Consider the following 14,197-nt stretch of genomic DNA (forward strand, 5'->3'; position numbering starts at 1 on the left):
ATATTTATATAGTATATTATATATATATTATAGTGTATATTATGTATATATTTATATATATTTATATATATATATTATATATATTTATATAGTATATTATATATATTTATATAGTGTATATTGTGCATTATATTTATATATATATTATATATATATTATATATATTTATATAGTGTATATTGTGTATTATATTTATATATATTTATATAGTATATTATATATATTTATATAGTGTATATTGTGTATTATATTTATATATATTTATATAGTATATTATATATATTTATATAGTGTATATTGTGCATTATATTTATATATATTTATATAGTATATTATATATTTATATAGTGTATATTGTGTATTATATATTATATATATTTTATATAGTGCATTATATTTATATATATTTATTCACAGTTTTCCTCTCAGCCTCTCTTCTTCTGCCCACATTCCCCTTTTCTTTATTTTTATATATTATATATAGTGTATTATATATATAGTATATATATTTATATAGTTTATTATATATATTTATATAGTGTATAATATTTATATAGAATATTATATATATTTATATAGTGTATATTTGCATTATATTTATATTTATTCATAGTTTTCCTCTCAGCCTCTCTTCTTCACTGCATTGCCCACATTCCCCTTTTCTTTTTACCCACACGACCTTGTTTTCAACATGGATGCCGAAAAACCTCCCCACACTTCTGTGTTTACCCCCCAGAGGAACACAGCTAAACCCCTCCTGATCAGCCCTTTACATCCAATCCACAGTCTCAGTTGAATATAATCTTTAATTAAACCTCAAATATACATTTTCTAACCACAACGCTGCGCATTTTCTGCAGAAAAACCCAGAAACAATACGGAAAACCGACGCGGAATGGCGTCTGAAAGGGGCCCAGGAACATGAATAACAAAACCGCGGCGTCGGATGAACCAATCACAACCTTCGCTTGGATCGCACCAACCAATCACAGCGCCGGATTCCAGAGTGGGCGGGTTCAGCAGAGCGGAGGAGCGTAGCGTCATACATGTTCCCGGGCGCTCAGCGTTTCCTGCACTGGTGCATGGTGGTCGAACAGGAGGAATTGTTGGAAATTTTTCTGAGGTTCGTATATAAATTGGTTTTTACCCAGTATGCATTATTCCCACAGCCATGTCTGAGGCAGAGAGGGAGGGACTGGCTGAGACTGGGACTCTAAAGGAGGACAGGGAGGACAATCCACTGCAGAAAAGACAAAATGACATCCACAGAAATGCTTAAGTTATCCTTAATGAGCTCCAGGTTGTTTCCTAGTTAGAGTAGCTCGAGATGCATGTGTGTGTGTGTGTGTGTGTGTGCTGCACGAGGACAGCTCACGAGCTTCTCCTCCAGATGTGTGAGGGGGTTCAGCAGCGTGCAGATGTTCACTGAAATGTCACCTGTTCTTATTTGTGAGGTTTACCTGCAGGAGACAAGTCTGCAAAGAAGTGGCTTTGCTGTTAGCATGGAGGCTAACCATGCCTGCTGTTAGAGCTGGTGAATGTAAACAAGAGCTTGGAGCCTTAATTTAGTTTATTATGCATGCTGTTCCAGAGCTATTCTTCATAAAAAACACATATTTTATGCTATATTGCCTTTTTTTTTTTTTTTTTGCACTTATAGAAACTGTGAGTTTAGTGTGTTTTATAGTATTTGTTGTCAGGCAAAATGCACATTAATCAACACATACATTACATTACAGTCATTTAGCAGATGCTTTTATCCAATAAGTGTATTCAACATAGGTATTTAAGAGAACTACTAAACCAGAGCAAAAGTATAGTGCATCTCAAACTAATTCTAATAAACCAGAGCAAAAGTATAGTGCAGAAACAAACTAATATGAAAATAATAAGTACAACAAACTAATACGAATACAATAAGTGCAGAAACAAACTAATATGAAAATAATAAGTACAACAAACTAATACGATGAACAAACAAAATGCACATTAATCAACACATACATTACATTACAGTCATTTAGCAGACGCTTTTATCCAATAAGTGTATTCAACATAGGTATTTAAGAGAACTACTAGTCACCAGAAGTGACTAGGTCTAAGAGCATAAACCAGAGCAAAAGTATAGTGCAGAAACAAACTAATATGAAAATAATAAGTACAAGGAGACAGTCTGCAAGAAGTGGCAGGGTTGGAGGAGTTAGCTTTGCTGTTAGCATGGAGGCTAACCATGCCTGCTGTTAGAGCTGGTGCAGGTGGTGAATGTAAACAAGAGCTTGGAGCCTTAATATAGTTTATTATGCATGCTGTTCCAGAGCTATTCTTCATAAAAAACACATATTTTATGCTATATTGCCTTTTTTTAAAATTTATTTTACATGTGCACTTATAGAAACTGTGAGTTTAGTGTGTTTTATACTATTTGTTGTCAGGCAAAATGCACATTAATCAACACATACATTACATTACAGTCATTTAGCAGATGCTTTTATCCAATAAGTGTATTCAACATAGGTGTTTAAGAGAACTACTAAACCAGAGCAAAAGTATAGTGCAGAAACAAACTAATATGAAAATAATAAGTACAACAAACTAATATGAAAATAATAAGTGCAACAAACTAATACGATGAACAAACAAAATGCACATTAATCAACACATACATTACATTACAGTCATTTAGCAGATGCTTTTATCCAATAAGTGTATTCAACATAGGTATTTAAGAGAACTACTAGTCACCAGAAGTCATAAGTGCATCTCCTTTCTTAAACAAGCATCTAAGAGCATAAACCAGAGCAAAAGTATAGTGCAGAAACAAACTAATATGAAAATAATAAGTGCAACAAACTAATACGAATACAATAAGTGCAGAAACAAACTAATATGAAAATAATAAGTACAACAGACTAATACGAATACAATAAGTGCAGCGAACTAATACGAATACAATAAGTGCAACAGACTAATACGAATACAATAAGTGCTAAGTGGAAGGCTCAGGGTACATACAGTATGTTAAATAAGAACAGGTGAAAGCAAAACATGGAGGATGAAAAAGCTCAGGGGACTAAAGCATGTATTATGTAAAGAAGGACATGTATAATGCAGACTTTTAATACAAAACAATGTCAAGTAGACAACTGGCACAGGCAGTTAAACATAAAACGACAAGACATTACAGAAGAAAAACGTAAAACCAGAGGGCGAACAAACAAAAAGCCAAGTAAAATGAGAACAGACAGGGAAAGCGTGTGGGGACGAGGTACGATAGCAGGTCCAAGTTTTAGAATTATAAGATGTTTACAGCTATAATTTAAGAGAATATGTGTACATGTAAACATGCAGCACAAAACCACAGTCACTGATAGGATAAGGGCCTTGGCGGGTTATGCTTTATTCCCTAAACTTAAGGCACTTCTCGATTAATGCACTTGTGTTAAAATCAAGTTGTAAGACCTTCATTATGTCAGTTTTGTTCTAATTTCTTTCATATTCCGAAATGAATGTGTCAACAACACATTACTGTATGTCACATTTCTATATTCAGTGCTTGTGTGTGTCTCTCGGTGTGTTTGCTAACATGTCAACACCAGTATTCTGTTTCAAATGTGTGTGTGTGTGTGTGTCTCCGTTCCAGCAGCTGAAGCATGCTCTTGGCCCAGATAAACCGGGACTCCCAGGGAATGGCAGAGTTTCACGATGCAGACGGGCAGCCAGTCACACTCTGTCTGACGGAGGCTGTGACGGTGACAGGTGAGCTCCCGAAACTTCAATCTGTCAATGTTACGACATACGACGGGAACACAGATCCAGTTGGAAAACCTGCCATATTCTTTTTATTTTATAATTTCTTATTAAACATATGTGATAGTGCTTTTGCTTTACCGCTGCTGAGTCAATAATTGTATGTGTTGTATGTGTCACGCTATAAAAAAGTACAAATGCATTCTATAGAAAACTAGAGTGATATATACATTATGAGCATCTACTTTAAACAATATGATGCATGCCAAATACATACAAAAATCATGGAGCTACTGTATATTTTTTTTGCACTTAGTTATCGCTGATTTTGATAAATGCGATTATTTATTATCATGCATACAATATATATAAATAGTTAGGAGAAGTATCTAATGACTGAGTTCTACACACCAGTAACAGATCTCTGTGATCTCTTGTCCTTTTGTAAAAGCTATGAGATGAGCAAATATGTCAACATGAGCGTGCAGTTTGTATTTTAAAGATATGAACTCAGTTCCGTGGACAACCATTACATGACGATCTTGCGACTACCATGATCTTCTCGCTTTAAGTTTGGTCATTGTCACTTAATTTTCCCAGATGGCGATCAGATGGAGAGCATGGACACCGTGAGCCTGCAGGCCGTCACTCTTGCGGACGGATCCACTGCGTACATCCAGCACGACTCCAAATCGTCCTTCTCGGACGGACAGATCATGGACGGCCAGGTGATCCAGCTGGAGGACGGCTCTGCTGCCTACGTTCAGCATGTGTCCATGCCTAAAGGAGGTAAAATACAAATATTTACAATACAAATACAAATACAGATTTGTATTTCAACCGGATGACTTAACGGGACCTTACTATTGTGTAAATACTGCTAAGATATCCAGGAACTCGAGCTAAGCCGTGGTCACTGTTGACTGTTTGTTTTCTGTTGTAGGAGGGGACAGTTTACAGCTCGAAGATGGACAAGCAGTTCAGCTGGAAGATGGAACAACAGCCTACATCCACACACCCAAAGGTAAAAAACAAAACACGCCGTAGAGCTTGAATTTCTCAGAGTTTTGAGTTTGATCCATATCTCTCTTCAAGTGTCTCATTTCAGTAATTTTATTTAATAACATAGGAATGTAAAGGAGGAAATAGTTATAAAGATACTAACATTGTTTTGCTTCATCAGTTGATTCTTTTTAGTTCATTCTGCGAGTTGAAATGTTTTTTTATTTTAATTTTATTTAATTTATCTTAGTTTTACACAAAACACAACACAAAGTACATTATGAACTTAAGAAGATGAAGAGTTGTAACATTGTTATTAAGTTCAGGGTTTGTATTGTTATACTTCTCATTTGAAAACTAAACACAACACTAGAGACATAAGAAATGTACAACAAGAAGAAGAGAAATAGAGAAAAAAAAAGATAAAGTTGTAATTTGATGTTTTGGTTTACCTTCTTTGATTCAATCTGCCACTGCTTTTACACAACTTTACAACCTCTAGAGAAGCAGTGTACTAGTAACCTCAGAATAATCAGGAGTTATTATGGATATTTTAATGAACAGGTTATACACTTTACTTGAAATGCAAAAACGAGTGTCTTGTGGCTGCATTCAGCTCAGATCTGTTTCTTTGGATTTCTGATAGACTGACACCAAAACTCAATGTTAAATCAAACCCAGTGTTTTTAAATATGCTCTATTTTTGTCTAAGGATGTGAAAAAATGTTCACAGAAATTAACAAATAGACCCAGAAATGTATTTTGTCAAAACTTATGTCTTAATAGCTAAGAGATTGATTCAAAAGAAACCGTAAGTTTGACTACGTTCATGTAGGAAACCATCCATCCTCCCTGAGCAAACAACCATCTCAGTTTTCAGCCCAGTTTCTCTACATGAACATCACTCTTCTTGTTTTTCTGTACAGATGCATATGAGCAGAGCGGCCTACAGGAGGTGCAGCTGGAGGACGGCAGCACCGCCTACATCCAGCACACCGTGCACATGCCCCAGTCCAACACCATCCTGGCCATCCAGGCCGATGGCACCATCGCAGACCTGCAGGCCGATGCCACGGCCATCGACCCCGAGACCATCAGCGTGTTGGAACAGTACACCACCAAGGTAAAACATCATCGTACCGGTGTGGTACTGGTCCTGCAAATGTGACATGTTGTTATTTTTCCTTTTGTTTTGGAATGATAAATTGATACTGCTCTGTAAATAATATTGGAACAATTTGTATTGCTATTTTTACTTCCTTTTAATTATAATTTTTAAGTTTACTGTATCTGTGACTTTATAATGCATCCAGGCTTTAATATACTAAATATATTTTCCCTTACATAACTTTCTTTCTTTCTCATCTCTGTTGACAGTTTAGCCCAGTTCAGTAATTTACTTAGATAAAGAGTAAACATGACAATTAACATTGATCTTTGTTGTTATTTGATAATGGCTAATAAATAAAACAATTTGAATCGGGGCAATTAAAAATTGACTTTGGGAAAATAGATTCTGACCAAGAGAAGTGAAAAAAAAAGCATTAACGTTGAACCCTGGTTGAGATTCATCGTCTTGGTTAATCTAGTGTAACATTTTTGCAGATGTGGATCACACACCTTACATTTCCCCTTGTTTGTGAATGTTCATAACTCTGACAGTATGTACTGTAATAGTACTATATTTTGTACTAATAAAAGTATCCTGTCTCTTTCCTGTCAGGTGGAGAATATCGAAAACCCCTTGGGATCCTTCGGCAGAGTGGAAGCAGACAATGGCGTCCACATGCGGGTATTTCTTCTAGAGTATTTTTAGTATTCATTACTTGTTTTTTATCCTTCCTCCAAGTTTAACAGTGGAATCTAATTCATGTGTTTTTTCAGATTGTGTTACAGGGTCAAGACAACCGGTCAGGAAGGAGCTCAAACGTAGGAGAGAAGTCTTTCCGCTGTGAATACGATGGCTGTGGGAAGCTCTACACCACCGCACACCATCTCAAGGTGAGTGTGGGCGTTTTGTGTTTGTGTGTGTGTTCATGGAAAAAAATATTCTTCTTGTTGTGTTGCTTGTGCCTACTCAAGTGTGGGATTGTTTAACGACAACATTTCCCTTACAGCATCTTCCTGTGATGTTGTAAGTTAACGTTTTCAGCCTCGCTGCTACACAGTTTTGTTTTGTGTGTCTCTGCAGGTACACGAGCGCTCCCACACTGGAGACAAACCATACGTCTGTGACTATCCAGGCTGTGGGAAGAAGTTTGCAACAGGTATTAATGGACACTTATTTTTTTCTCTCTCTGAGTTGTCTCATTAACTTTAAAGCAATATCTTTATTAATAACTTCTAATAACAATGAAGCAGATGTGTTCTCATCCAGAATAATATCAAAGGCCCAGAGACTATTGTCTAACATTAAAATTAAGCTTCCCCTTACATGTAAGACATTAAAAAAATTATAACAATAACAATAATTCAATACAAAAGTTATAAATGAAGAAAATACGGATCCCATCTTTTTATATTCCATACCTCCAGTCTTTGTCCATTGTGTCTATTTCAAAGATGTAGCTCACATGGAACAGAACAATTCATTATTAAAAGGAGTTCAAATAGTTTAGGCAACTGCAAATGACAACTTATATTTAAACCTCGCATTCATCACAGTCTTTAAAATTGGGTTTACATTTAATAATGTAAGTAATCTTTTTATGGACAGTTAATAAACTTTGGTTTACTGGCCTTCTTCCAAGAGAGTGAAATAACTATTTTTGCAAGCAGTAAAACGTCTTAGCTATTCTTTAAAATTAATTTACTTACTCTTGGAACATCTCATATTTTTTTTATTTTTTGCCATATTGCATAATTTAAAGTAGAAAAAGATCCAGCCTTCATCAGATGATTTTATGCAATTTACTTAGGAATTCTTTATTGATTGTTGTAATGCTTTGATTGAACACCTTGATAAAAAATGCTGTGATTACTGTAGTGATGTCAACAACTTTGAGATCAAATTGAATTATGTTTTCATAAATGTTTTTGTTCTCGTTTTTAAGGGTATGGACTGAAGAGTCACTCACGCACACACACAGGAGAGAAGCCATATAGATGTCAAGAGCTGAACTGCTGCAAGTCCTTCAAAACATCCGGAGACCTTCAAAAGCACACGAGGACTCATACAGGTAAAAAACAATACAAAGGAACAACATAACTGGGTTTGCACCAAATTCCTGAAAAGATGTGTTTATATGTCTTTTATATAATGATCCATAGATCTGGCACAGGGTTATTCTTCTGTTTGCTACTACTGGGAGTTTAAATGAAAACTGTTATTTGTTTGATACAGATGTAATTATGTTATTTTGGTCAGTCAGGCTCCTCTGGTTTGTAAAAACAACACAGATTCGGTTGCAGAGCCTCCGGCCAGAATAGACGAATAACATGGTTTTGTTTTCTGGCTGTGTTGAGCTGAATTTCCCCACAAAGCCCCTGGAGCTCTTTTCAGACACGGGGTCTTCACAAGGCTCAAGACTCCGGGCTGTTGCTGTTATATTTTTGAAAAAAAACAATTTTAAATCTCATTGGGATAGGGCGACCTATAGAATACGAGCACGTGTAATAACAAACCCTTTCATTTTTCTCTACTGTTTGAAAATCAACTCAAAGTCGAGTCATTTTCCTTCTTTTTTACACGGACCCATGCAATGTGTTTTGAAGAAATATAAAGACATTAAACTGGAATGATAATTAACCCTTTATAACCCTGACTTCACACACTTCTCTGCAGGAGAGAAGCCTTTCAAGTGTCCGGTTGATGGCTGCGGCCGGTCGTTTACAACCTCCAACATCCGCAAAGTTCACATCAGAACGCACACCGGCGAGCGGCCGTACTACTGCTCCGAGCCCAGCTGTGGACGGTCATTCGCCAGTGCCACCAACTACAAGAACCATATGAGGATACACACTGGTGAGTCCATTTTCTTACATCACAGTCCGTCCCTACAAACTCAATCGTGGTTTGGTGTCCTACACAGACACAGCTGACCCCAAATATTAAGTTAAGCACATAAATATGAGTTCTTGTACAACTGTGTGAATAGTTTACAGAAAAAAATGTGGCTTATACATCAAGATTCCAACATTATTGTGGGTTTTGCTTGTGTGCGATTTGTTTACAAGAAATAATTGGTTACAAGTTTTAGTTTTAATTAAAAATTTACTTAAAACCGTCTTTTTTGCTTCTCCAGGAGAGAAACCTTACGTCTGCACGGTACCTGGCTGTGAAAAGCGCTTCACAGAATACTCCAGCCTTTACAAACACCACGTGGTTCATACACCCTGCAAACCTTACAACTGCAACCACTGCGGGAAAACCTACAAGCAGATCTCGACCCTCGCCATGCACAAACGCACAGCGCACAACGACACGGAGCCCATCGAGGAGGAGCAGGAGGCCTACTTTGAACCCCCAACAGGTCGGTTAGAGCTGCAACGATTAGTCGTTGGCTCGAAAATACATCTGCAGTAATTCATTTTGTGAAATTATACGGGAAATATACACAAAATGAAAATGAAGTATGATATTAAATACTGAACAACATGGAAAAAACTATCTCAAATAGTGACAAACAATAAAAATACTTTCTGATCTTAATTCAGACGCCATTGATGACCCCAACGTCAGCTACACGACGGCGGTGGTCGAGGCGGATGACTCCGGCTCGGAGCAGGCTCCTGTGGAGAACTCAGACATGATTTGTCAGCAGCACGTTGCCTTGGTAACGCAGGAGGATGGGACGCAACAGCAGGTAATGGTACGCAATGACATCCCAAACGATGGAGAAATCAGAGTTCGAGGACTCAAAATGGTGATGAGAGGAAAAATATATCTTTTATTGAAGTCTATGGAAAAGTTCTTAATAACAACAACTCTACATCTGCATACAATGACAGGATTTCCAGAGCTACTACTTTATTTTAGTTTAAGGTATAACATGTAACATTTATGCATTAAAATGTCTTAAAAATGACTTGACCTATGTTTAATAATTTGTTGAGTTGTGTTTTCCAACCATGAATAAAATGACATAACGTGAGTATATCTTTAATAATAGAAATGTTTTTAATGTCAGATTGATTTTCATTAACATTGTTGGTTGTTTTAACAACAACAACTCCCATGATCATCAAAGTCCGTCTTTTGTTATTGTTTTGATAAATACATACTGTGCGTTTAAGTGAAGTAATGACGATACTAATAGTATTTGAATATAGTAACACCTTTCTTAACAAAGTAAAAAAGTGCTTTTCAAGTTAAAAAATTAATTAAAAACATAAGATCATCAAACACAGGAAACTTTGTGACCATGTTGTTCATGTTCTTTCGGAGTGATTTTTACTGTAAAACTGAACGTTCCTCACTCTGTATTTTGTGTCACACACACACACCAGGTCAGTATCTCTGAGGCAGACCTACAAGCTATGGGTGGCACAATCACCATGGTAACCCAAGAAGGCACGACCATAACCATACCGGCCCACGAACTGGCAACGCAAGGTACTCACTCGGTTACCATGGTAACGACGGACGGCTCAGAGGAACAGGTAAACGATTGACGGAGTGTTGTGCAGACGGTACAAAAATATTATGTTGGAATGATTTGCTTTGGGGTATTTTTGTACTTAATAAACTGAGCTGAGCTTCATAATAACAGACACTTTTATTAAAAAACGTTACACACATATGGGAACAAGAAGTGAACATTAAATGTCGAAAAAGTGATTACATATGTGGGAAGCAGCTCTAAGAGTTAGAGAATCCACTTTTTTATAACAATTCAATTCAATTTGGCTTTAATGAAAGCATCAAACAAAAAAACTACACAGTAATATGAATATCAACACAACATAAACATAACCTTACAATTATGTTTTATAATGATATATATAAAGTATTACAAATACATTTCTACAAACGTGTTTAATAAAAAAGCAACGCTGGAGACAGTGTGGGAAGACGAATGCCGATCTCTCACATATTTCCGAGTACAAACATTCTTCGACTAATTTATTCAGATTCTTGAGGAGATTTTATGCTACAGATTTCCCAGAAACCCTCAGATTGTGTACATACTTCTTAAGAAGTACATCCATCTCTTCAAATTCCTCATAATTTGTGTAAAAAAGGCCATCAAATGTAATGAAATCTGACCCTTTAAAGACCAGGACAGAGGCTGGAAATTGTAGCGGGAAATGTACTCCAAGAAAAAACTGACTTAATCAGTGACCTATAAACAACGCTGGGAAAATGGACTGTATACAAAAGAAAACATGGGTTGTGTTCAACTGGTCTATAAAGAATGGAATGAAGGTTGGAAAGAGAGAGTAGTTTCCCTCTTTTTTTAATTTATTTTTATTTCTATTTTTGTCAATGACGCCTTTTCTTTTGTGAAATAGTAACTGAAAAATATATTTTAAGTAAAATAATAGACAAACACACCACAAAAGAATGTTTCACGTGTCTGATGTGATTTGTGATTGATTTTCTGAACATCAATGTCTCTCGTCTCCCCCTCAAGGTGGCCATCATGACGCCGGACATGGCCGCGTTCCAAACCGTGGAGGAGGCCGGCTACAGCCAGGAGCAGGATGACATTCATCCCGTCACATTACTGGCCACCTCCAACGGCACTCACATTGCTGTGCAGGTTGGTAGTCCGACACTATAGGTGTGAATACACCTGTGGGGTGAGTTTATATCTGTAGAAGAAGAAAAAAGAAGAAGAAGATTGGAAACATCTGCCATATTGTTTAAATACAGAAAATCTGGGAAATGGATCATTTGGGAATAAAAGTTCAGCAATATAGGACAGGAGTTTTATCTAATACCTACAGGAGTTTTATCTGTTACAGACAGGAGTTTTATATAATACTGACAGGAGTTTTATCTGTTACAGACAGGAGTTTTATATAATACTGACAGGAGTTTTATCTGATACAGACAGGAGTTTTATCTAATACTGAAAGGAGTTTTATCTGATACAGACAGGAGTTTTATATAATACTGAAAGGAGTTTTATCTGATACAGACAGGAGTTTTATATAATACTGAAAGGAGTTTTATCTGTTACAGACAGACAAATGATTCTGACAGTTTTTATAAAATACTAACACTGACAGGAGTTTTATCTGATACCTACAGGAGTTTTATCTGTTACAGACAGGAGTTTTATCTAATACTGAAAGGAGTTTTATCTGTTACAGACAGGAGTTTTATCTAATACTGAAAGGAGTTTTATCTGATACAGACAGGAGTTTTAAATGATTCTGACAGGAGTTTTTATAAAATACTAACAGGAGTTTTTATCTAATACTGACAGGAGTTTTATCTGATACAGACAGGAGTTTTTATCTAATACTAACAGGAGTTTTTTATGATACAGACAGAAGTTGTATCTGATACAGACAGAAGTTTTACATGATACTGACAGGAGATTTATCTGATACTGACAGGAGTTTCAGTCATGACGGTACTTATGTTAATCCCTCCTCGGATCCCGCCCTGTTGACCTATTTGCTTTAACACTTAAGTATGAAGTCATCGGAAGGCGGGGTTCAGCTCAGTTGGAGAGGGTGTAGGTGTGTTTCCACCTTCCTGCTGGTGCATTTGATCACGGATCAAACTAAACCAAAACCAAACAACCGCTGGATGTGTGAGTTTACATGTAATCCTAATTAATGATGATCGCCAGCAGCACTTAATCTGTAGCTAAATATGTAATAACAATTTACTGTTGTGGTGTTATTTCTCAGTACGTAAGCAGAAATGTGAATTTTCATTTACTAAAATCAGAGTTTTCCATTGGTCAAGGTAATAATTAAATAAGAAACGTTAACCCTCCACATCATAGAAAGACGATAATCTTTAGTCCATTCAAAAATAAATGTGTTTTAACTACATATTGCATTATTCAAATTAGGTAATAAATGAAATATTCAAGCCTAGAACCCCAGAGGGGATTACGATCACCATCAAAGCATGCAGGTCTCATGACTTACCTTCATTCAAACTGAAAAACATTGTTTTCATTCACCCTCTTCTGCTCTTTCTGTAAAGTTAAGTACAAAGCAAACACTCTTTTACCACCTTTTAACCACCATGTGCCTTTTGACCCAATCAGTCACAGTCAGAGGTGGCATTGTCTTCAAAGGGGGGGTGTGTGGGAGTGAATCAGTCGTAGTGATCGGTTAACAGTGGTTATCAGCATGTCAATCAATGTTTCTTTTAATCCGCATTGTTTTCCTTCTCTCTGCAGCTCAGCGATCAGCCCTCGCTGGAGGAAGCCATCAGAATAGCATCAAGAATACAGCAGGGAGAGTCGCCGGGCCTGGATGATTGATGGACTCATTACGGACCATGATTTAGGAATTTACAAAAAACAAAACAACATCTCAATTGGACTAAATCAACGAGAGAAATCACAAGTCTTCCTCCATGTTTTGTTTTTCACAAAAAGAACCTAGCTTTTATGTGTACATAGGATTTTGATAACTGGAGTTCTGCTATGCTATTTTCTTCCCCAAAACCAGAAAAGTATGGGAGAGGGGAAAGATGCTTTCTTATGTTTATGGTGCACAGTGCAGTGTACAGCTAATGCTATTTCTAATAAAAAAAAAGTGTGATTAGTTGATTGTACTTGATTTTGAACACCTGAATCCCTGAAAAACATTATTTTATTTATCTATATACATATAAAAATGACAAAAAAGAAGATATATATTTTTATTTAATTTAAATACTAGTAATTATGCAATATAACTACTGACAAACAAACTTTAAAGGCATATACAGTATTTGAATATTGTGAAAACACATCCTTAGTATAACCTTACAGATGTAGATGACCCAGAGATTCACACGTTATCAGCTGACAGCCTTATCAAAACCACCTGATAAGAGACAATGTACAAACCACAATTCTAAGCTTTTAAAGCCCACTTCAGACTTAAGCAGTGATTGAAATTAACTAAGTACATTTTACTCAAATACTGTATAAATAAGAGGTACTTCTACTTGAGTGTTATTCTTATTCTTCCTTGTACTTAGTTATTTTAGGCAAATAATGTACTTTTTACTCCACTGCAGTCATTTTATAGTGTTAGTTAGTAGACTCTTTGCAGATTTTACATAAAAGATATGATCATTTTATAAAATAAGATGCAGTAAAAGCAACCAACAAAATATAAAGTAAGCAATAAAAAAAATCGTATATAAAACATACAGTACCAGTCAAAAGTTTGGGCACTCCTTCTCATTCAATGGTTTTTCTTTATTTTTTTCTACATTGTAGATTAATATTGAAGACATCCAAACTATGAAGGAACACATATGGAATTATGTGGTAAACAAACAAATGCTCAACAAACCAGAATATGTTTTATATTTTAGATT

At 36.0% G+C, this 14,197-nt stretch overlaps 1 protein-coding gene across 3 annotated transcripts; it reads left to right on the plus strand.

The window, feature by feature from the left end:
• Window positions 1-1,032: 1,032 nt before the first annotated feature.
• On the plus strand, window positions 1,033-13,421 carry znf143b (zinc finger protein 143b). Of its 3 annotated transcripts, none has more exons than XM_054619616.1 (15): window positions 1,033-1,123; window positions 3,644-3,756; window positions 4,348-4,536; window positions 4,691-4,771; window positions 5,676-5,872; window positions 6,473-6,541; window positions 6,634-6,750; window positions 6,941-7,016; window positions 7,803-7,928; window positions 8,534-8,713; window positions 8,994-9,221; window positions 9,406-9,560; window positions 10,198-10,350; window positions 11,325-11,453; window positions 13,062-13,421. In XM_054619616.1, the coding sequence occupies exons 2-15, from the start codon at window positions 3,651-3,653 to the stop codon at window positions 13,143-13,145; spliced, it is 1,890 nt and encodes a 629-aa protein (XP_054475591.1). In that variant the 5' UTR covers window positions 1,033-1,123; window positions 3,644-3,650; the 3' UTR covers window positions 13,146-13,421. The 3 variants fall into 3 exon arrangements, with proteins under 3 accessions (XP_054475591.1, XP_054475590.1, XP_054475592.1); XM_054619615.1 differs by having other exon boundaries at window positions 1,054-1,123; window positions 3,641-3,756; XM_054619617.1 differs by having other exon boundaries at window positions 1,054-1,123; window positions 3,641-3,756; window positions 9,406-9,554.
• Window positions 13,422-14,197: the final 776 nt, after the last annotated feature.

The sequence above is a fragment of the Anoplopoma fimbria genome, chromosome 19, assembly GCF_027596085.1.
Source record: "Anoplopoma fimbria isolate UVic2021 breed Golden Eagle Sablefish chromosome 19, Afim_UVic_2022, whole genome shotgun sequence".
Taxonomy (NCBI): domain Eukaryota; kingdom Metazoa; phylum Chordata; class Actinopteri; order Perciformes; family Anoplopomatidae; genus Anoplopoma; species Anoplopoma fimbria.

Bases quoted from the DNA above. Each gene is read 5' to 3' on its own strand.
- znf143b (XM_054619616.1), top strand. From the start codon at position 3,651: ATGCTCTTGGCCCAGATAAACCGGGACTCCCAGGGAATGGCAGAGTTT. The intron at 6,542-6,633 runs GTATTTCTTCTA...GTGTTTTTTCAG, and splicing joins ACAATGGCGTCCACATGCGG to ATTGTGTTACAGGGTCAAGA. The intron at 10,351-11,324 runs GTAAACGATTGA...CTCCCCCTCAAG, and splicing joins CGGACGGCTCAGAGGAACAG to GTGGCCATCATGACGCCGGA.